This window comes from Aptenodytes forsteri, unplaced genomic scaffold, assembly GCF_000699145.1.
Source record: "Aptenodytes forsteri isolate BGI_AS27 unplaced genomic scaffold, ASM69914v1 Scaffold694, whole genome shotgun sequence".
NCBI classification, from domain to species: domain Eukaryota; kingdom Metazoa; phylum Chordata; class Aves; order Sphenisciformes; family Spheniscidae; genus Aptenodytes; species Aptenodytes forsteri.
This window is the reverse complement of record NW_008795733.1, coordinates 61,135-85,260: the sequence shown is the minus strand read 5'-3', so window position 1 is coordinate 85,260 and position 24,126 is coordinate 61,135. Positions and strand designations below refer to the sequence as shown.

The following is a 24,126-nucleotide window of genomic DNA, read 5'->3' as shown; positions in this document are numbered from 1 at the left end:
CCCCCCCCCCCCTTGCCTTTCCTAAAGCCATAGGGATTATAGATTTGGTTTTGTTAAATTCTGAGATTATATAGTGCTGGAGCAGCATTTGAGCCTTCAAAAAGTCCGGCAGCCATCGTGTAGCACACACAAAATGAGAGAACTGGCCATTTTGCACTTCAGAGTAATTACTGGTAAAAAGTGGAGCCGTATTAATTTTTGTGAACATATAATACAATTTTTTACAACAGTTACGGCACACTAGTCAAGCCAATGTTCAACATATAGTGCCGCTGATGAGCTGTGAATTTTTAGATATCCTTGGTCCTGACTTTTGGATGCGCAACTGCTCACTTCATACGTTGGGTTAATAGTTAAGGTCAGCTCAGATGCTGACAGTATTACTCTTCAAACTGGTGAATAGGTATTCCTGTAGAGCAGAGCTTGCCTTCTGCTCTGCCAGGTACTGAGTTTGTGGCCTTCTGGGCTATGTACAAATTCCTTCTACTTTCACAGAGGAACTAAGGAGACGAGAGAGGATTGTTTGTGTTTTGAATGGCCTTTATTCACTCTGAAGAGAGGCAACTGTTGCAGATTTTTTTCATACAGAACATGTGGTCTGAGACAGTGCAATTCTGATGGTAAATATGAAGAATATATAACATGGATTAAGGTAAGAGGAATATTTGGTTGCTGAGATAAATCTAGTATTTGTGAAAGGGGGCAAATTGTTGCACCTAGTGTTACCATAAGCGGCAGACGAAAAACTCTCTAAGACTCAGTGTGGAGTTTTAGAAAGCAGGCATTCTTTATTGCGGTGCCGGGCGCACAGGGGATCGCTCCACCTACTGTGCGCGCCGGGCTGCTCAACTATGGGAGTTATGTACAATCAGAATATACATATTCATTAAATTTCTAAGAAATGATTAGCATATTCATGTTATTTCTTGGAACTCATTAACATATGCAAAAGTCTTTAACGCATGCGCTCTTATGTTCATTGGTGGCCTTCCAGGGTCCTCTGGTGGTCGTCGATAGTCTTCCTCACTGTGTCCACTAACTGAACTCAGTCTTTTCACCTAGTTGCAGTAGCTGATTTCAGCATAACTTCCTTATCCGTTCCAGCCCTGTACACAGAGCTTCAAGGATTCCTTTTATCTATGGAATGTCCAGTCTGCAGAACATTTTGTTACTTCACTTCGACAAAGAAAACCATATGTCTCCTTAGTATTTCGGTATCACTAGCAGTGAGGTCCCCTGTTTACTGCAGAGGAGAGGTGCTGGGTGGAAATTTCTAACTCCTTTGCAGACCTGCTTGTGTTTCATCTTTGATCTGGAAGAACCAAAGCTAGTACCCAGTGGCTGTTTCTTATTTATGTGTTAATCATTCTTTTATTTCTCTGCTGAGGTTGGCAGTTAGGGAAAAAGATGTAATTGTTATTTGCGGTGTTGAGGTTTGTCCCTCCCAGCACTTGACAGAGACCCATCACTTCATAACATGTAGGCTGGGAGGTGTAAGTTGCAGCAGATGCTGGAATCTGGAGGTGAAAGCTTCCAAATCGTACCGATCACTAAAGTTTTTGAGATACAGACAGTACATCCAAGTAACAAGTGATAGGACGAGAGGAAATGGCCTCAAGTTGCGCCAGGGGAGGTTTAGATTGGATGTGAGGAAAAATTTCTTTACTGAAAGAGTGGTTAAACATTGGAAGAGGCTGCCCAGGGAAGTGGTTGAGTCCCCATCCCTGGAGGTATTTAAAAGACGTGTAGATGAGGCGCTTAGGGACATGGTTTAGTGGGTGGTGGTGTTGGGTCAACGGTTGGACTCGATGATCTTAGAGGTCTTTTCCAACCTCAATGATTCTATGATTCTATACATCCTAGCAAACATTCAGCTGGGTTTTCAGAATAACTGGGGTACACCCTTATGCTGAGACAACAGTTTGAATGTACAAACAGAGTTTCCAGATGTGAATGCCACTGCCTAATCGGGAGAAACATATTCAGGTCAAGTGCCAGACACGGTTTTGCAGAATAACAGTGTTAGTCCACACGGCATTTAGGGAAGCAGCATAATACTGGAATACTGAAAAAGAATCCAGCAAACAGTGCACAGCTTTGAAGGAAGCCATCGGAAGATATTTTTCTGCCTTGCAGACCATGATTATTGATTACTCAGTTCTGTGATTCCCAGACACAAGCTCTTCCTTGACTGGAATTAGGTTTATGAAGGCCGTTGCTTTCTCTGCAGCAGTAGCACATGCACGGCATGTTCTGTTTGTCACAGATGCCTGGGTAAGGGAGAGCACCTGTTATTAAATGCATGATGGTATAGAGAATGGGATGGATAAACAGACCATGAAATCACATTGGGTCAGTCCTGTGCTGCCAATCCTGAACACTCAAAACTTAATCCTCAAGTAGAGATTGTTTTAAAAATTATGAGGGTTTTTTTTTTCTAAAACAAAGAATGAGTTCCTTTTATTTGCTTTCTGGTGCATTAGCAGGCAAAAGTAACTTTTTTTTCCCCTGTAAAACCTGAGATTCTCACACAATCACAAAACTACTGGTGCTTAAGTAAAGTGACAAACATACTGAGAATTGGCAGGATGAGTGGGCATGACATGATCCCACAGTGCAAAGACTAGAGACACAAAAATCCCACATGGGTAGAAAAAACTACATAAGAAAGTTCAGGCTGCAGTTTATGCTCTTTCATTATTTAATTGTGATTAAAATACAACAGCCACAAGAGAACAAGCTTGTTTCCATTCTGTGTGTGTTAGACTATGGCAGTGCCACCTGCTCAGCATTTTTCTTTCTTAATGCAGCTTTCATGCTGAGCCCAAAGCAGAATTACCTGGGGGAACAGCAAAAAACCCTGCAGATAGGCTTGTGATAGTTGAGGATTAGGAGGCAGAAGTGGGTGATTCACTTTGGCTTCTGAAGACAAGCGCTAAAACAAAGCTGGAGGCAGGAGCGGGAAGGCTATTTGGGAGAAGTATGAACTGATTCCTAAGTTATTTATAGAGGGGGAAAATAGTGGGTTTTGCCTTAAGAAAGCTCTGCAGGTTTGGGTGCAGTTGCAGACATAGTTGTCCAAACAGGTGACTCTGGGTCCCAGTGTGGCCTTGAATCAATGAGTTTATCTCGGCTTCCTCAGTGAGGGGAAAATCATCCCACCTGGCACCATTTGGTATACTTTGATCAATGGCTGAGGCCCCGAAGAGAGCAGCTGGGCAATTCACAGATTATTTTCAGTATTTATAAACCGTTGTTTTGTTGGCATTTTGTTGGCTTCCCCTCTCACTTTTTTTTTTTAAATTGTGTCTATATCACTAAAAAATACTTATGTGCCAAAGGGAAAGCTCTGGCCCCTGCAAAAAAAGAGTAAAGCCATCATAATTCATTTCTGCTATTTGTTTCTCTCAGCTACTATAGGCAAGGCTATACGACTCATGTCAGTATTTGCTACTGAGCCTAAATATTTGTCCTCTCACCAGGTATTGTCCCCTCCTTAAGACTGACACATCAGCGCTAAGCAACTGGCAGATTTGCTCATCCACAGAGAAACAAATCTGTTTGCCTGTTCACAGAGTCGTTTCACTAAAGATGCAAATTTGATAATTGCTGATGCAAAAATTGTCGATAGCTGCTTGTCGAAGATCTGCATGCATGATTATACTGTTTTTACAGGAAGAGGTATTAAATATTAGTGCTAGTTTCAGTAAATATGCACACACGTTTTTGAATATAAGATTCAGAATAGTGTGCCTCTCTGGTGAGTAGAATGAACTGGATCAAGCACAGTATTTTAAAGCATCCTTTTGCTGTCTTTTCTCCTCAGCACACAGTATATGTGCTTTGACTGCACCTCCTCCAGTCTCTAAGCTACTGCAGGAATTCCAGCCGCTGAGCAGCTGCGTGTATGCTTGAATGAAGTGTGTGCTATTCCATGTGTCAGTGGGAAGAGATAAAAATAGAGCTTTTTTCCTCCTTGTTGTCACAAACTATGTTTCTGCTGGCTACCCCGAGCCATTTCTTCTTCAAATCTGGTGTAAAGGGAATATGTTTAAGTTAGGTTCAGTGCTGCAGCTGTGGATCATAGGGAGACTATGAAGCAGCGTACGGATTGCAGCCATTTTACACCTAGTGCTTAGTGGGACAAGGCATATCAAGATTAATGAATGGCTGCTCGTGCTGCTGTCCAGGCAACTGGCCTTTTGCTGCAGAAGTTGCCTTTTTTCCCCCCCTTTCCAGTGAAGGAATATATTGAAATAGCTGACAAAAATCCCCCTTTATGAAGGGGGGGAATGAAGCTCTTTTGGCTTTGTGCTCCCTTGCTGACGCATGCTGGTCTCACACCTCTGTAATGAAGCACTGCTACTGTTGCCAACTCACACACCAAATGCAGTCAGCTGAGAGAGCTGGAGAGCTGGTGGGTGAGTTGGTTTGCCTGGCACCGGGGATCCCCGAGTGGGAGAACAGCATTACCTGGTATAGCGGGAATATGCATTTATCATCATATGATCTGACATATGTGAGCTGCACCACACATCAGGACTCTGTGAACGTGTGGTCTGCGTGGATTAAAATGGACCAGGACACAATACCCACTAAGCTACTATTCCAGATACAGAGTTGATAATGTAGCAAGCCCTTTCCTCCATGACCTGACCTGATAGCAGTGTGACTGAGGAAAGATGCTGGGAAAGTAGAATCTGAAATGGGGTGTTCTTTGAGGTGGGAGAGGGCTTGGCCCATCCTGGGAAGCACAAAGACTGGTTCAGGAGGCCCTGGTTGCATATAGCTTTGATGGACTTGCAAATAATGTGGTCTCACCTCATGTTTCCAACTCAAATCAATCTTTAAATTGTTCCTGAGGTGTAAGCATCTGATTTGGCCTACAGTTTCTGAAAGAAACATTATCTTTACATTATATATGTCCACCTCTGTGCAAGGACTACAGTGGGTATTAGCCGGCCACGATTTATGGAAAGAATGTATCAATGCACGCACCTCCGTCACCAGTTTCCTTTCAGCTAAAGAAGTGCCTTGCATGGCCCCCCATCTGCTGCAGTTCAGAGAATTGTCCATATTATGGATTGGCGTACATGAGGCTGACACTTCACGGTGGTCCCTGTTGCTGTCAGGTGTTGCTCTCTGCATCGTTCTGAGTGCACTTGCATGTAAAGCATATAGGTAATAATTAAGAAGCCAGTCACCTCCTCAACAATCACAGAAATTCAAAACAAATGAACCAATTGACTATTAACATGTATGTATATACACACAATTACAATGGGAAAGCAAAAGTTTAAAGTTGACTTCAGTGTTAAAATATTTTTTAAATATTCTACATGTAGATCCCACCAGATGGTAATTTAAAATTCCTTTTGAAGTGAAGGATTCAAGAAGCAACAACATCACCTTTTAGCCTTTATAAACACTAAGATCTTTTAAATGTCTCTATTCTTTGACAGCTTGTCCTAGTTACCTGGGCATATGACACGTTTCCTGGAAGGAAAATAACTATGCTATCAGTCCAGATACAGTCTGCTCTTGCTTTTCTCCCTGCCTTTTCATTTAAAGGAATCACAGCTATAAGAAATGTGAATTTTCTAAAATTTAATCAGGATAGGATTTTTTTCTAAGTCAGCCTCCATTAAGCAATAATGTAGAAATGAAGTTAATTTTCCTTACTTTGCTCTCAGACATCCATTTTACATCCATTAAACATTATGTGTAATAATTCCTTTCCCAGATTTGATCTTCCTGTTCAAGCCAGTTCTTCCATTTTTAATATTTCCTTCAGAGAAGTGAAATGGCAGGCCTATTATATAAATAACTTTCTGATATGTTGCTACAACTGTTTGAGCAATGCCTTTCTTGAAAGAGAGTTCATTAGCAAATGAGCAGTTCCTGAGTATAATGTAAAGCATCATTTTACGTGGAAGGACAAGCCTGAGCCATTTCTCCAATTGCTCCATTGAGGGAACATTTCTTGGCTTAAAGCATGACTGGGCCTATACAATTAAAATCAAAATAATTGAAATATAAAGTAGGTCATTTACTAACTTAAACTGGGATTATGAGGGCTCTATTCTGAAAAGGTTACAGTTATCAAAAATTAACAGAGAAGGCTCTACCCACTTTTTGTATAAGTGTTAAGCCTCCAAGACTTAATACCTACCGTCTGATGGATATTTAAGAAAGTGTAGTCCTAGAGGCAAGACACAAAAGGCATCTGCAACTTTGTTAAAATGGCTGTGGCAATGTGGTGCCATCCATTTCAAGCAACTGCCAACTTTGCTCTCATCTTTAGATAACCATACCTTAATATTCCATAATTGTGTATTATCCCCCCTCAAGTAATCTCTTTGTTAAATTTGTTTTGTTTCAGCATTATACGGCCTTTACAGCACATCACCTAGCAGTTTGTGATTTCAATTTATGTGACCAAGTAGAATAAAACACTGAACAAGTTAGGACATGCATAAACACATTTAAATTGGCTTTTAACAGCCAGCCAGAGGAGAACTGCATGCAGATCTATTAAATTCAGCAGAACTACACAGATACACATCTGTTGAAAACCTAGTGCAAACTTTTCATCATATGGTTCAAGCAGGTACTGTCCTCTCCATTAAGAGAGGACACCTTTAGCTGCAGGGAAGGACAAACAGATAGAAGGCTTGGAGACATGATACAGTTGGTCCAGACTTCCAGGGCGGTCAGTCTGGTTCATCTCATCAGTACCAAAATAATCCACTTCAAAGCATTAAAGACCTAGATGACTCTAAACTATTATAATATCTGGGTTTACATACAACCCAAGAAAAAGTCCTCCAAGAGTGGACCTTGCAACTGCTTGAAAGAGCAAAGCTATTTCTGCAGTAGGAGAATGGATGTGGGGAGTCTTCGCAAGGTCACCTCCATTTTCTCCTTGGAGAATGTTTAAAGGATTCTGAAAAATAGAAAAACTGTGTAGCATGCTTATCCAGGAGGCTTATCATATTGTATTAGCAGTTACTCATCATATTTAATTAAGATTCCTTTTTAGCTGATATGAAATATTATTAGCTCCATTCATCCCATATCAGTAAAAAGGAATAATAATGGGATGTGATCCTAACAGGAGATGATAGGAAGCTGCTAATGTGACATACATATTGTGGAAGGGAAAGAGGTCTGTGACTGCCAGAGTCTGTTTTGAGGCCTGTGATATCTTCAGTTTCACAGCCCCTTCCTGTGGAAGGTATTAAAGTAACACACCTCTTTTAGGGCAGGTTGCTGGCTAACAGCCATATCGGTGAGAATCAAAATAGAATCATAGAATCATAGAATAGTTTGGGTTGGAAGGGACCTCTAAAGCTCATCTAGTCCAACCCCCCTGCCGTGGGCAGGGACATCTTCAACTGGATCAGGTTGCTCAGAGCACCGTCCAACCTGACCTGGAATGTTTCCAGGGATGGGGCATCCACCACCTCTCTGGGCAACCTGGGCCAGTGTTTCACCACCCTCAGTGTAAAAAGTTTCTTCCTTATATGTAGTCTAAATCTGCCCCCCTTTAGTTTAAAGCCATTCCCCCTTGTCCTGTCGCAACAGGCCCTGCTAAAAAGTTTGCCGCCATCTTTTTTATAAGTCCCCTTTAAGTGCTGACAGGCTGCAATAAGGTCTCCCCAAAGCCTTCTCTTCTCTAGGCTGAACAACCCCAACTCTCTCAGCCTTTCTTCATAGGAGAGGTGTTCCATCCCCCTGATCATTTTCATGGCCCTCCTCTGGACCCGCTCCAACAGGTCCGTGTCTTTCTTATGCTGAGGGCTCCAGAGCTGGACGCAGCACTCCAGGTGGGGTCTCACCAGAGCAGAGTAGAGGGGCAGAATAGACATTGGTTAGTATTTAGTTAATTGGCTTTTGGAGGAGGAGAAGTTTGCAGAGGTTCAGTGATAAACTAGTCAGAGTAGGTCAGCTAAAGGATTTTGTAGGTCTAAATTAATTTTATATACCTGTATGGTATGGTTTACTTTTAAAATAAAGAAATACCTTGAGGATAACAAAACCAAACTAAACTAAACAGTAATAGTATCCTTTCTTCCCCTTTATGGTCCAGATAGAGAAAAGGCCAGTTTCAGCTTTCATCCATAAAATACCAGTAAAATTATGTGATCAGAGCCAGAGGCAGCCAGGGAACAGGTTCCAGCTCTGAGGTTCAGAGCATGGAGCCACCTTCAACCTCTGAGAGACAAGGCACTGCACTTTCCACTCTGAAGCTTTGTGTGTTTTTTGAAAGGGACATCCAAGCAGAAAGCTTCGCACTGTAGTCATCTGGCCTGGAGATTACAGTGGTTTGGGCTGCTGGGGTGGGAGCCATGTACAAGAGGAATGGTTGAAGCCTGCAAGCTAAACATAGATAATGAAGAAAAGAAAAAAAAGTTCTCTTTTAAGACCACTTCTTATGTGGCCATGATCCGTTACTATCCTTTCAAAGTGGTGAAGCTCACACATTCATTCATGTTTAAAATAGATGCCTCTAAAAGCACTGAAATAAATGTATCCCTTTTTCTTTCACTACCACTTCAAGCATCCAATTAGTTGGTTAAAATTAGGTTCTGCTTCGAAAGACTAAAATTGATGCTTCAAGTTTCCATAGTTACTGTCTTTCTATTAATTGTGCTCAGTTAAAAAGCGGGGATTCTTTTTTGCCTACCAGCACTGGGGTTTGGCAGCCGTGCTGGGCTCTTTCCTCTTTATGCACCAGCAGTAATATGGACTGTGCTAAGGTAAGTTTACCTGCAGAAGGTTTTCACAGCTGTAGAGACTGGTACTTGGTAAACAGTTTTGTTGAGGGTAAAGTTCAAGTTCAAAGGACTTGAATTCAACCGAATTCTCTTAGGAGCGTTCGCTCTCCAAGGTTAACACAAGTGAAAACAAGATAGTCCTGTCCAGGAGATACAATGCTAGGAGAATATCTAATCCTGCCTTCTGTCTTCCCTTTGGGTAACCTGAAATCCCCGACCTGAAGTTTTCCTTCTTTGGGGAATCAATCACAGCCAGCCACCGAGATGGGAGCTGAGGCAGAAGGTGGCTGTAGTGACTGTAGACAGGAGTCCAAGCTGCTGATCCTGTGATCACCCCATAGAAGCAGAGTGGCCTCCAGTGGCAGGAGGCAACCGGATAGATAACGCATCTGTGCTCTTGGCCTCAGTTCAATAGCTCATCTAGCAGAGAGCAAGGCGGGGGGGGGGGGCGGGAGCGTTGGCTGTCTGCAGAATGCTGTTAGAGGCTGCAGCAGCAGCCAGGAAATGCTTCCTCCTTTTCACCTTCACAGCAGGATTTATGATGGTCTGTGAGCCTGTTGTCTTTCACATAAAAGTGCTTGTATGTAAGAATTAAATTATTTTTTATTTAAATTTGACAGAACACAGTAACCAGAATTGGCTTTCCATAATACAGACTAAGCAGTGCACAGATCGGTTCCTGTCCTCCTGACATTCAGAGCTTTGTCTTCTGCAATGACTTTTGCTCTCTTTGCAATGTTTCATGTCTTTGTGTAATAGAGGCAGCACTCACACACAGCACAGTCAGCTGAAAGCAGTTAGAATGTCACCTCCCTCCTGGTCACATCCAGAGGGAGATTTGAGCCACAAATCAGACATCCCAGTTTTTAAAGATTTGTCTCAAAAGTCCACATTTTTGGGATGTATCACCCAGCAATCCTAAAATCAGCCCTCAGCAGAGGCTCTGGTAGCTGTTTGCCACTCCAGTCAGTTCAGTTTAGGGAATTTAAGGAGGCTGCATAGCACCTGGTTTGACATGAAGGCAAAGAAAAGCCTTTTCTTTGGTGGAGGTGGGGCGGGTGGCAGCAAGGCCAACCCACCACATGTCCTCAGCGGAACATTGTCCCCAGCTGCTGCCCATACCACCTCTCCCCTCTCCTTTCCCGGGTACTGAGGAGCACAGCAGTCCCCCCAACACCAAGTTGAGTTTTCCTGTACTATTCACTGCCCTTTACCTTACTGTTTGCATTAAAACAAGGGCAGAATGGCTGATGCTCTAGCTGCCCACACTATATTTACAATGCATTTATAAGTTGAAAATCATCTAGGGTTTTTCTTTTTTTTGTCTGTTTTCAACTATGAACTCTTAAAAATAGTCCCTGTGGGCCTGCAGACATGGTGAAATGCCCAAATAAAAATCCATCTACCTTATATTGCAAGAATAGTCTCTCCCTAACAACCTCTGCATGAGACACAAACATTCAAATGCTGCACTCCCCCAGAGCCCAGCGTCCAGTTAGAGCTGGAAAGATGATATGGAGCATCCTGGATGTGTGCGCATGCTGTCTCGGTGATGCAGCAGATTAGTCCTCAGTTTGGTGAGGAAAAGGCTAAAGCTTGTGCTGAGCAAGTACTAACAGCTGCTTTCCAAGACAAATTCTAGTGGTGGGAGCAGGACTGGGCACAAGTACAGCACTAGAAGAATGTTACCTGAGAAGGTTGATGCTTTTGTGGGAGGAAAAGCCTCTTTTAGTGAAAAGAGAGCAAGAGGAGCTTGGGGCTGCAGACACTGGGCTCTGCTTCTTCAGCAGCTGCGAGAAGCCATTTAGCCTGTGTTGTGCTCTGGCCACAGCAGGCTGTGGTAGGAAGCAAATCAATTTTTGCTTTCACATATCTCAGAATATGCTGGCAGAGCTATTTGGTAGCGGAGACAATTGCTTTAATACACAGCCATGTATGATTGTTTTCTTATAATGAGGTAGATGATCTCTATTTAAATTAAATTTCAGTGTCAGCATGGACAGTAACCTGAGATTGAGCTGGAAGTGACCTCCATGCCCGCCCCCTGCTTTGTATCTGGATGTTGGAGCAGTGGGGAGTTACAGATCTCCCACAACATATGTGCTATAATTACCCCGTTTAATGTTACTGACTTTAAATCCAAGCAATAGATTAAAGCTACAGGCTCCTTGGTGGGGAGAGTTTTCATTTTGTTCATTCCTCCTGTCTCTGAATCATTAGTGCAGAACAGGTCAAACAGATGGAAGGGCAGAGTGTGAGAATTTTTTTTTTTTTTCTCTTTAAGACTCCAAATTGACATAGTCCTTAGAGATGGTTGGGATTGTTTGGCAAACTGGTAGTTAAAATGGTTCAACTTTGTTCTGACTGAATCATTTCTCCGTCTTTCAGTTCAGTATCTGTCATTTTATCATGCTGATGATGGATTTTTATTTGCTTTCTTTGTTGTGTTTTTGGTTGTGGTTTTGGTTTTGTTGGGATTTTTTTGTTTTTCAAAAAAAAAAAAGATTAAATGGGCATTTTAATCCCAAAAAGACTTAGGGATGATCAGTGAAGCCAGAATGTCCGCAGAGATCCTCCAAATGACACAGAGAGGGTTTCTCAGTGCACGCTGTTTGCATTTGATGTGCTGTTTCAGAATCAGTGCAGAATGTCAGACTCTTTATAACAGTGAATATTCATTAAGCTTGCCAGAGGCAGAAGCTGCAGTCAGTACAGCATCAGTGGAGGAGGCAGGGAAGAGAGAAATCAGGTTAATGACTAGCTTTCTCTGCAATTTGCTTCCTGCTTATTGCATGATCTCAGTTTTAAATAAATTCATTTAATTAATGTGTTTTGCTACGCTGACCTGCAGACAGAAGGGTCTGTGATTATGATGGGGTATTCCTAGTCTCACGGTGGCTTTAGTCGGCATGTTCTAGTGTCTAGGAAAAAAAACATTGAAAAATATTTCCTTCAAACTTAATAATAATAGATGGTTTGATTGAAAGCTTTTATCTAAATGATCTCATGAGTCCATGAGCCATCTAATTTTTAAAGACAGGGACAAAGTGGTGAGTGGGGAGGGGTGGAACAGAGTGAAAGCAAGCTGCTGTCTTGGCTGAGCATGTCACACAGTCAAAAATGTCTCTGCAGGGAGACAGAGCTGCGCAGAAATGCTTTCCTCTTCTCCCCCTTGAGCAGGGGCACATCTGTTCTAACATGAGTTAGCTGCCTTCTGACAAAGGTTCTTTAAGAAAGCAGCAGAGGCATAGGAGGTAGAGACAATGTACACGGCACTCAGAATACATGGCCAGCTCGCGTTATGGGAAGTGAGCACCATCTGATCCTAGTAAACACCAGATTGGAGCTGTGGGGCTTATACAGGGGCAGGAAAAAAACACGTGGCCTCCCCAAAAGACAGAAAAATGTCAGTGAGATAGAAACTGCAGTCTTAGCCCAGACCTGATGGGATATCGATTTGTGGGCTGAGTGATGGCACATTCTGGGAGCAGGCATTTTGCTCCAAATGTAGAAGACATCTCAATTTCAGACTGTTTGTACCCATCGCTCAGCATTTCGACTTTGTTCCACTTACATATCAGCTCGGATGGTTTTACAAACTGATGAAAGCCAACCCTTCAATTGAGTGAATTCACAAATGCCGCATCTGAAAAGACAGCGCTGTAAATCTCAGTGACAGACCTGTGCTTTGGAGTTTTGCAGCAGAGTATCACTCAGGACCTAAACTGTACTGGTCTTATTGCTGTCATAACTAAAATGTGGCCTTTTAAGGGTGGAAATGGTGCAACCTTACCAATATGGCTGAGCTTTCTCAGGTATTTCTGAACAGAAGATGCCAATGCCTGCCTAAGTGAAAATCCCGTGAAGGGATCAGGGCTGAAAAAGCGACCTTATCTTGCAAATAGTTCCGCAGGATTTTTGTGGCTGTCACTGTTAAAGAGATTAGTTTCAAACTTCTTTTTTTTTAAATAGTCTGGCGTGGTCATTAGTACAACATCCCCCAAGCCATGATGCTGCTTAGCTTGCTCCTGAGGGTGGAATTCAGCTCCTTTTGCACTAGCCACCCAAAAGCTAGCTGTCTAGTTTAAATTGGCTGTCCGGGCTTTATCTGTAGTTAAAGAAGCAAAGGTAATACCGCTCCAGCAGAGAGAGGAGAGGAACAAAGAAAATTCAGTGCATCTAAAAATAGGCGTTTAAGCTAGGTGTGTTGAAATGCCTTCTGAGGGTGTCTGTCTCTCTTTGTAGACTGTAGCGAGAACTAAATTAGACAGTTTAGATTGGATGCCTACTTTTTGGTGGCTGAATTTAGAAAAGGGATACCTTACTCTGTGGATGACATCTAAGAAAAAAAATTTAGGTGCCTACAGCTACCACAAGCTAAATTTTAGGGAACCTGTTGCTTGTAGTAGGTGCCTGGGCTCCCTGCACAGAGCACGGCGAGAGTTAGGTACCTCTGAAAAACCTGTGTGCTGAGATCAGGACTGCCTGGAGCATGCGAACAAGAAGCTCTGTGCTCAGCGAGGTGACACAGCTCACCTGCAGCCTGCTCTCTGTCTGGGTTCTTGGAGCCTATGACATCCACAAGACACTTTCTATCTGACAATGTGTAGGAAATCAGGTGCTTTCAGAGCAATTAGGACTTATTGAACAAGTACCTATTGACTGAGATTTGTATGTTTTTCAAGTCCTGTCAGAGGTAGAGGGCTACAGCATATGACCCGTAAATGCTTCTGGAAGAGAAAAAGGTAGCTAGACACCGTACCCTACTGCTTCAAGCTTTCAGATAGGTGATTTTAGGATGTGGGGGGTTTTTGTATGTAGATCTGCCTGTGCGTTTCAGACAACAGTCACTGGATAGAAAAAGAAGTACTTTGAAAGATGACCTAGAAGTCCTTTCCTCTCAACTAAATCTACTTGACTGCAGAGTCTCTGTTGCTCTAGGTTCCATTTAAAGTCTACTGAGACACTTGTATCTTGGTGAGAGTACAAGGAAATGGAAGGGGTGAAAAGTTCATCTCCCATTTTAGCATGCAGACACACAGGGGAAGAAGCATCAGGAGCTGCAGGTGCAGCCTAGTTTTTGGGTTCTGCTGCATGTCCACATTAAAAATAAATCATTTGGTCATTGAACATGAAGGCTGCTGTATTCCTTGAGAATAAGGCGAAGGGGTAGTCTCCAAGGTAATCCTTTGAGTTACACCAGGAAATGGCCAGACCCTGCACTTTGATGTAGAAAGTCTGGCAAAACCCCGCTATGTAGCTGTAGGAGGAAGAGAAGTGTAATGTTTTAAATTAAGTGGTATAAATATAGCTGGCAGATTTGCTTTATTTAGATTTTCCGCTAAGTTTAATAAACAACTTTAAAGCATTCAATAAGACCCATAAAATATGCAAGAGAAGTACAGCTAATCCTGTTAAATGTAAAATAGCATCTAAGTGGAAAGTTTATGTTGTTAAATTCCTGCTGATAAGAAACAGAAGAGATGTTTAAGGAAGCTTTGGAAACTAGGTGGTAGGTGACATTTATCCTTGATCTGAAATGCCTAAACATACAACATTGTTAATACAGCTGAACTGTGACCTTCCAGCCTGCCAATACAGATAAACACACATGTTATCAGGTAAATCACACAGAAGGGAAATTTCCTGAGGAGACTGTTGAAGCCCCACTCGCAGGAAATGATGGCTATTAACTCACTAAGTTCTGTCTGTCTCTGGCTTTTTGTATGTGAGCTCTCCACACAGCTGTAAGGGTAATTAGTTTCCTTTGGCTTAGTGAGTATTAAGGAGTATTAAAATGCTTAGTTTGTACGGACAGCAAACATATTCAGGGGCTGGGAAAAAAACACACAGAAATGCAAGCAAACCCCCTTAGTCTTTAGTTTGACAGAATCCTGATTCCAGGGTAGATATGATGGGTTTGTTGTGTTTGGATACATTATGTCGGATGGCTTTGTGATAAATGTTACTGGCTTCATCTGGTGAGTGGATTTGTCTAGGCAGAACCAGATTAAAGGGTCAGTATCCTGTTCTGAATTAGATTTCAATAATGCAGACGTGTATGTGCACCCTGTTAGACTGGCAAGAGTTTTCATGCAAGGAAAAAGAGATGCTGTACCTTAAGGATACCCTCTATTCTTGCACGTTACTGTATTTGTGTGGCAAAATGGATAATATAAAGTCACTGTCGTTGTCTCATGTCCTGTCTTCAGCCTAATATGGTCACGTCAAAATGGCACGACCACACACCATGTTATTTCAGGTGTGCTGTGGTGGCACTGTGATCCATAGGGTGTTGTAACCCTGTACACTTCAGAGCATTTTTTGGACAATTCACTGCTACAGGGCTCTCCCCAGCCAGAGCAAGGATGGTTCAAAAATTGAGGTCACCTTCAGCTGTTTTTTTCCTGCCAGGAACAGGAAAAGAGCATTGGGTCTGGGCCAGTGTTTTTTGGAATGAATGTTGCATGAGCTTGTTGGGAAGGAGAAAGGATTTATTTGTCAAATAGGGCTTAATTTATTATGTACAATATGAAAGCTCACATTTTTGTATTGCTGGAGAAAGACAATTGATTAATAATTTGGAAAAAGGCCAAGAGACACAACAATCACCTTTGTAATTTATCATCTCAAAGAAACAAAACCGATATGAAACGTACCTGACCAAATTACTTTATTGAGCAGAAATGAAAGCTGGTTCATATTAATGTGTTTAGTATGAAAGGGCTTGCTAGGACATTGCTATTACCAAAACCAAACATGTAAAAAGCCTGAAGCTGGTAGTTAAGACCGTAGGAAATCTACAGAAAAGCTACAACAGATGAAATAGAGGAACTTCCATATTAATAATAACTTCAAAAAAGATATTTGAGGCTAGGGAGGTTAAGGTCACTGAAACAACTTCAGCAGTTCCTGGAAAGAACATAAAGTCCAAGTCAAATCTTCTTCATCATTAAGTACAGTCTTAGGGGAAAAAGAAGTGTACAGGCTCTTCTAATTCTTGATTAAACATCACATTGTAAAAGCAGTCATATCACCTCCTTTACAAAGGTTCCATGTGCCAAACCTATTACACAGATGGTCTCAGGGACAGTTCTGGTGTGTCATGTATACACATTTCTTTGGCTCTGTAACATGGACGTACTGTGTAAGTGTGGAAAAGCTTAAAAGGAATCATGCTTTCCAGTGGTGTTTATTTTGCTGCCAGGCAAGAGAAAGATTGTCAAGCAGCAAAATGCGTTCTTTAGCTTTTGAACCAGGAGATCCTTATGTCTGCACGCATGACATACATTTGATTTCATAAAACAGAAAATTGTATGAACAACATTACAGAAGATGAAGAATCATGAAAGAATAAGAAGTACAGGAGATGCTGTTCATTTCAGGAACTGGCTGCTAAAGCAAATGCAATATTCTTCATTACTACTACAGGGGTACGGAGCAGTCAGTAGCTGAGGTTTACTGAACAGCATCTTCTGGTCTGGCAAAATGCTGGAGATCTCCCGCTAGATTGTCTACTTTGTTTCCTCTTCCTGCGCTCTTTCACCAGCTAGACACCTAGGACTTCTGTTTCTTCTCCTCCTTGCTGTGCCCTTGCCTCCTCTTCCAAGGGATATGGAGTCCCTCTCAGCTGGTTTTCCAACCCTTCCTTGTAGCAATGCAGATCCCATCTCCTTCTTTCCCCGAACATCTTTACCTATTCAACTGGACAGCTCTGATACAGAATACAATGATGTTGAGACTTAATCAGATCAGTGGTATTGGCATTGTTCATGTGGTATTGCAAGAATTTGTGTGTGGCTAGGAGTTCTACAAGGTGACAGGTCCTATGTTTGTGATACTGCACTTTTAGAGTGTAGATAAGAATGTTTTCATCAGATTTAAGGGCTTCAGCATCAATGCATAAGCACTGAGCTTTCCCCTGATCACAGTTCCTTAAACACTCTAAAATGATACACTAAAATGAATATGCTGTTCCTATTCAAAATTGGGAGTTATGTAGATTACAAAGAATTTTCAAACTTTAAGACAAAGAAAATGCTGGAGATCTCCCGCTAGATTGTCTACTTTGTTTCCTCTTCCTGCGCTCTTTCACCAGCTAGACACCTAGGACTTCTGTTTCTTCTCCTCCTTGCTGTGCCCTTGCCTCCTCTTCCAAGGGATATGGAGTCCCTCTCAGCTGGTTTTCCAACCCTTCCTTGTACCAATGCAGATCCCATCTCCTTCTTTCCCCGAACATCTTTACCTATTCAACTGGACAGCTCTGATACAGAATACAATGATGTTGAGACTTAATCAGATCAGTGGTATTGGCATTGTTCATGTGGTATTGCAAGAATTTGTGTGTGGCTAGGAGTTCTACAAGGTGACAGGTCCTATGTTTGTGATACTGCACTTTTAGAGTGTAGATAAGAATGTTTTCATCAGATTTAAGGGCTTCAGCATCAATGCATAAGCATTGAGCTTTCCCCTGATCACAGTCCCTTAAACACTCTAAAATGATACACTAAAATGAATATGCTGTTCCTATTCAAAATTGGGAGTTATGTAGATTACAAAGAATTTTCAAACTTTAAGAAAAAGAAAACAGCCAGTTTTTAAGACTTTCTCTCATAGAAGAACCTGATTTATGTTGCATCTCATTATGCTAGAAAATTGTCCTTGTCAGGACAACGTACATAAACATTTTGATCTGATTAGCTCAATCTTGGTAAAATCATGGAAATAAAATTAAAAATTTGCTTCATACTGCAAGCCTGAAGCTGGGAACAGAACTTCACTTTATATTTGCCTATATAAAATATGGTGAACTACTACTCTACCATATCAATTCAAAGAACCAAGAGTTAGTCACCAGTCTGGTGTTTTTCATCCTTTTTGTTGTGATATTACAATAGGAAAAAAGAAACATAATAGTGAGGACTTTCCCGGTTTGAGAACTCACTGCAGTATTATTTACTTCTGAACCATTCTTGACAGCTTACCGCAAATTTGGCACCAGCCCTTTCCAATTTCCCATTTTGCTTAAAAGTTCATAGTTTAGAAAAACTTTACAACTCTCATACAAGAGTCACCCTATTTCCTGGCAAAAGGGAACAGGTTGTTAGAGCCTCGCCTTGAAGAAGACTATGAATATTTCTGAGACCAGATTCTGCACCCTGATTGAGGGAGTCCTGCGGTATCTCTACCCAGGCAATTCAGTTCACTCCTGTTTTTGCTCTAGGGCCATGTCTGCTGATCAGCCACATTGCATACATACATACATATTTATATGCTAGTTGGCTCTCAGATTCCTCTCTGGGATGCATCAACTCATTCCCTCCATGAAGAATCCTGGACACAGCTGACAGGATGGTTTGCTAAGATATCCAGCATGGATGTGCATACTGCCCAGGCTGACTCCCCCTGCCCTGGACAGTCCTCTAACCCTATCTCAAAAGACTTTTGACACCCTCAAACATACCCTTGTGCCGTGCAATACACATGCTTGTGTTTCATGCTATAAAACACTACAGTGGGCTGCATCACAGACATCTCTTATTCCAAGCACTTCAAATTCAAAAGAAACATAGAGAACAATTGTATTTCAAGGCACAACATGGGATCCAGAGCATGTTGGGCCCAGCAGTATGCAGAGTGAGTCAGTGCATGCTAATATTGAGCAGCCTGGACAAGAACCAGTCGATAACACCCAGATGAACAGCCAGGCAACCAAGAGTCAACGTAGAGCCAGGCTAAAGCCATAGCTTTCAAATAGGAAGCTGATACTCACTGAGTGCTTTAATGATGCTTTAAGCTTTTCTTGCTGTTTTGACTTTTTCAGAACCTGAGGCGGGAGAGGTGTCCCCCCCAGTGGGAGCTGGTGTGAACAGCAACAGCTGGACCTTTAAATTTGGACCGGGCAATCCCAAACAAGGTGGTCCTGGTGAGTTGCCAGACAAATTCATTATCCCAGGATCTCCTGCAATCATCTCCATCCGGCAGGAGCCACCAAACAGCCAAATTGACAAAAGTGACTTCATAACCTTTGGCAAGAAGGAAGAGACCAAGAAAAAGAAGAAAAAGAAGAAGGGAAACAAGACTCAGGAGAAAAAAGAAAAGGGCAACAGCACCACTGAGAACAGTGACCAGTGAGGGGTTTATACTGAAAGAACCCACTTAGCCAGTTTTTGTAATAATGGCAGATTTCTCCTATGTAGCAACTCCCAACTTCTTCCTACTGTTAACAAATTTCCTGTATGTACAGACTTGAGAAAATCAGCAGGAAATTCACAGTGTCTGTCTAAATTGCTTAACAGGTTTTGTCTTAAAAGCTTTATTAAGTCTGGTGTTAACTCTTTTTCTCCACTCTGGCTTGTTTTCAGAATCTAAAAAGCAGACACAAGTTTCCTTTCTCCTACGCCGAAAAGGAGAATCTTCACAGTACAGCCAGTGAGAGGTTGGACTCTGCACTGTGGTTCCTGTGCTCCTGTCTTGATGACACTTACAGGACAGGTTTAAAAGTTTTAATGTTGTGCACCCTCTATCTGATTGAAAATATTTGTGTGCAGATGTCAGCTAGGTGATATGAGATCAGATTATAAAATGCAAGAAGAGCTGGTAAATATGCAACAGAGGAAACACCTAATGAACACAAATGTTCACAGATGTTCAGGCTGGGGAGGAAATGACTGAAAGGAGATGACCAGACTTTTCAAATCTTGAGAAGTCACTGTGTGGGAATACTGAGTTCTATACATGACGTATTGTACACACTCCTGCAAATAAAACCTCACATTTACAGCTCTTTAAGATACCATAAATTTTATCTCTTGTCAAGCAAGCCATTGGGAAAATTGTCCCTTAAAGCCCTGCATTACCCTGGCAAGGCTAGCCCTCAGAGTGTAAGGAGGGCTGGGCTGACATCCCAGGAATGTAACTGACTGTGATGCTCTGTGTCCCTATTTCCACTCTAACATTATTTTGCACATTATGTCTCTGAAAAGGTCAGAGTTTTTCCACGACACTTATGCAAAAGAGAGAAAAAAGAAACGTTAACTATGCTATTTGTTATTTGAGATATTTATTTATAAAGAAATATAGCTGTAAATGTTAAAGAAATATGATGCCCTTTAACCCAAACAGAAGTCAATCTAGAGCCATTATAAATTACAATTGCTGCTATTAAAGTGCTTTAGAAAAATTGCCTGAAACATCTGTATTATATCGGCCACTTGCCAATAACAGCTTTATTCTGTCGGGTGACTTGGGGGCTGCCTCTTGCATGTATTAGTAAATACAAGAATATCTTCTTTTTTTTTGCATTAATCTGCACTTTGAATACACCTTTGCAAACAAACTGTCCTAATACGAAGAAGCAGAAGCAAACTCCTCACACAAATGGATTTACTGACCTGCTAGCTCTGTGCAGTACGTTGGTGTTACCTCCCACACAACCTTTTCTGATTTTAGTTTTACTTTTCTATGAGATTATGAATTTCTGACCCTACTAACACCCATTATGTAAAATTCAAGTACTGTATGTATGCTGTATGCTCTTATAAGAATCCTGAAATATATATTCTGTGCTTGTGTATGTGAATGTCAATGCAACTATTATTAGAGTGGACTTTAAGCTTTACCGTTGAATGTAATTTCATTATTTCTTTTTTGTACACTTGTGAAAAAGTGGAGTAGTGTTAATTTTTTAAGCGACTGTTGATTATCAGTTTTTTGTGTATGAAACACAAGTAAAATACCTTTCTTAAATCAAGCCATGCATGCATTTGGGGATTTATTGGTAAGAATCTGTGAAGCTAAAGCTCTGTGAATTACTGAACCTAAGGGTATAAATGGAGTATTGAATGTGGTTGAGGATGTTGCTATAAAACGAACACATGTATTTCTAAATAGAATATAGCTGATGAGGGAATTCCAAGGAGTTTTCTACATTATTGTACAGTCACAGAATAAAGCTGAAGTGTCATATTAATTGGAACTGTGTAAGAAACTCCATAGCTCTAAAATTTCTAACAGGCCCTTTAATCTAGGATCCAAGAGAACAACTGGATTTCTTGAGACATGTCTTGGATGTTTTAAGTTTCCAAACTGCTGACGGTTCAGAACAGGACAATTCCTATTCATTTTTAAGAACCTGCAGCAAGTCTTAAAACATCGCAGAAGGTAAAGCTCCAATAAAAGAATTCATATCTCAGAGCGTGAACCACCAATGGCCTCATGTGGTCTATTTAGAGTTTTCTTTTGCTACCAGTCTTGTTTTACTGGCAATGAAAAAGATGCTACTTGAGAAAGAGAATCCTTGATTCAGTTTTTAAGGCTAGCCAAGAGGAAAAAACTTAAGATTTGGGGAGGGAGCTGTTCTTTTATGCAAGTGTACTATGCAAGTACATTTAGACTTTTTTTTTTTTATTTGGTGACTAATCCAACAGTTCCCAAAACATTCATAAACTGGAGTTACAGTGGTAACTTAAACACACAGAAGGGTACTGTTGTTTTGTACTCATTATAAAGTAGTTCTCCTCAATGCCTCTGGCAAAAATCCAGCACAAAGATTTAATTCTTACAGGAATCTTTAACATTTGATTATTTTTAGATTTTAATTGAATATTTTTTTTTCTTTTGAGTGCTTTGCATTTTCCTCTATACAGGCCAATCTGTTTCATTAATTTTTCATCAGTGGTCATACACAGCTGGTTTTCCAAGGCTTGCTTCTATCAGAATGAACCAAGAGCTGCAGTGTGCCTCTGATTTGCCTGTTTTAACACAAACTTACATTTGCCAATGCTGGCTTTGTTGCAGATGCTTACTGCAGGAGGACTGTGTGCTTGCATGACTTGGTAGACAAAACAAAATATCTGAAGATAAGCATTTCAGTAGGGAGGTCTGATAGAACAGAGAAAAAACTTGGAGAGGAGTAGTAGAACATACATTACACAGATTCACTTTGTTTTCAGAAGACTGAATCAGGCACCTCACCAGATTTTTAAAAGATTTTTCCACATTTGAACCCTCTAGTACAACTGGAATGCTGATATGTCTTAAGTGAAATTTGGATATTTCAAAACTAGTATACAAAAGATACCACTGACAACCTTGATTTTGAATCATAGAATCATAGAATCATAGAATGGTTTGGGTTGGAAGGGACCTTAAAAATCATCTAGTTCCAATTCCCCTGCCATACTTCAGGCACTGGAAGGCTGCTATAAGGTCTCCCTGGAGCATTCTCGTCTCCAGGCTGAACAACCCCAACTCTCTCAGCCTTTCTTCATAGGAGAGGTGTTTCAGCCCTCTTATCATCTTCATGACCCTCCTCTGGACCCACTCCAACAGGTCCATGTCCTTCTGGGGGTGGGGGCCCCAGAGCTGAATACAGTACTCCAGATGGGGTCGAGTGGAGTAGAGGGGCAGAATCCCCTCCCTCGACCTGCTGGCCACGCTGCTTTTGATGCAGCCCAGTATACGGTTGGCCTTCTGGACTGCAGGCGCACATTGCCAGGTCGTGTTGAGTGTCTCATCAACCAACACCTCCAAGTCCTTCTCAGGGCTGCTCTCAATCCATTCTCCCACAGCCTGTATTTGTGCTTGGAACTGCCCCAACTCATGCGCAGGACCTTGCACTTGACCTTGCTGAACTTCATGAATGTCTAGGAGGAGGAGAAACCCTTGGCATGAATTGTTTTTAGCGGGGTGGGGGGGGTGAAATTTGCACATTCTGCCACAGTTTTGGGGGTTACTGTTTAAATACTACACAACAATGGGAATTGAGGATCAGAGGTGGTGGCCAAAACCAACAAGAATCAAGAAAAAAGTTTCTTTCATCCTCTTGCTGACAATGAAGTGAGCCAGGCAAAAATACACTGCAGAATTTGTTAACAAGGAAATTATAATTCTGGGGCTTTTTACCACTTGAACAATTTATTCCTCTCAGAATCCATATATTTTTTGTGAGCATATTGTCTTTGGAAATCTGGGTTTTATGCATACAAGATCAGTGGCCAAAACCATTGGGCTTTTATAAAAACTAAGCCTAAGTTATGTTGTTTATTAATTACATCCTGTCATTAAAAAGATATTTTACATTAGGCTTCTAAGACTTAGCCTTGTGCAATTTCTTTCTGCTTAGCATTTGGGTCATGGCACATCACAGGAGGGGGATCCAACTGAAGTTTTCCAATGATCTGACATAAGGGGAAGAACATAGAACCCAAAATACATTTCCCAAATTTCATATATGAAAATCCATTATGGAATTAATTGCAGCCAGCTTTGATATCTTTTAGGATCATCTTTCATTTCCCTTTCTTCTTCATTCATCTGATGTGTTTCAAGAACCGCTTCCATTTTTGGAAAAAGCCATTACACTGTTAATTGACTTTCTCCCCAGGAGAAATGTGAGTAAGCTACCTTTATGGAACAGCGCTTATTAGTACATGATACAGTGACTACAGTTTCTATAGGATACATAATTCATGTTGGCTGGTCAAAAACTTAGACCTGCCCGTTCTGGGGCTTAATAGTCTCAAGGTTCCAATAAATAGCATTTCCTCCAGGAAACTTCATTTTATTAGCTCCCTAATCCATATGTAACATATTTAGGTAAAAAACGAGTCCATGATTCTTCCTGCTTCATGCCACCAAACACTTCCATTAGAGCTTTCTGTGTTTCTAAAATCACCTGCTCTTAAACTGTAATTACATTCTTAAAATGTAAAGTCAATTACTGCCTTTCTTTTACACAATTTGCCTCACTTATTTTAATCCAGGTTATAGCCAAGTTTGTGTCAACAACTGGGTAAAATAAACCATGTACAATCTTCCTTCCTTATCCTATTTTCTCCTAGCAGGAGTTTTGTGGATCTCGTGTAAGACAAGTAAGGAAGGAGCTGAGCCGTTATCCTCATTTGAGTCCTAAAGAACGAGTAGGTTCCTCAGCTTTGCTGTTATTTAATTGTTTGGAAACTACTGGCTGTGCCTTGACACAGACACTTTTTTAAGACACTGTCAAGAGTCCCATGTTCTGTTAAGGCTCCTGTAAATATGCAGAAGTATCACTTTGATCAAAAGTTTGGCTTTAGTGACTAAGTATACATTGAAGTCCTTTGGTTTCTTCCTTCACATGTCTCTGAAGGAGAAATGAGTGAACAGCTGAGCAATGTTTTGATATCATCACACATAGTTTAATCTGCATGAAGCAAATGTATGCCCTGGAAAGTATAGGACAGGCTGAGCTCTTCAAGCAATGCAATAATACATTGCATATATGAAGGGCTTGATATGATGCTCACACATGCCTGAGTAGCTGGCTTTGCACAGTACTTACACAATTGGACATACCAAGAGTGCA

The 24,126-nt window shown here is 41.3% G+C and overlaps 1 protein-coding gene across 1 annotated transcript in view; it reads left to right on the top strand.

The window, feature by feature from the left end:
* The window catches only part of LOC103902517 (protocadherin alpha-C1), an 86,377-nt gene extending 65,845 nt beyond the window's left edge, over nt 1-20,532 (top strand). Inside the window, exons 4-5 of the mRNA XM_019473204.1 lie at nt 18,604-18,705; nt 19,145-20,532. Of these exons, the coding sequence (XP_019328749.1) occupies nt 18,604-18,705; nt 19,145-19,215 (173 nt within the window). The 3' untranslated portion in view covers nt 19,216-20,532. The remainder of the gene's footprint in view (nt 1-18,603; nt 18,706-19,144) is intronic.
* Nucleotides 20,533-24,126: the final 3,594 nt, after the last annotated feature.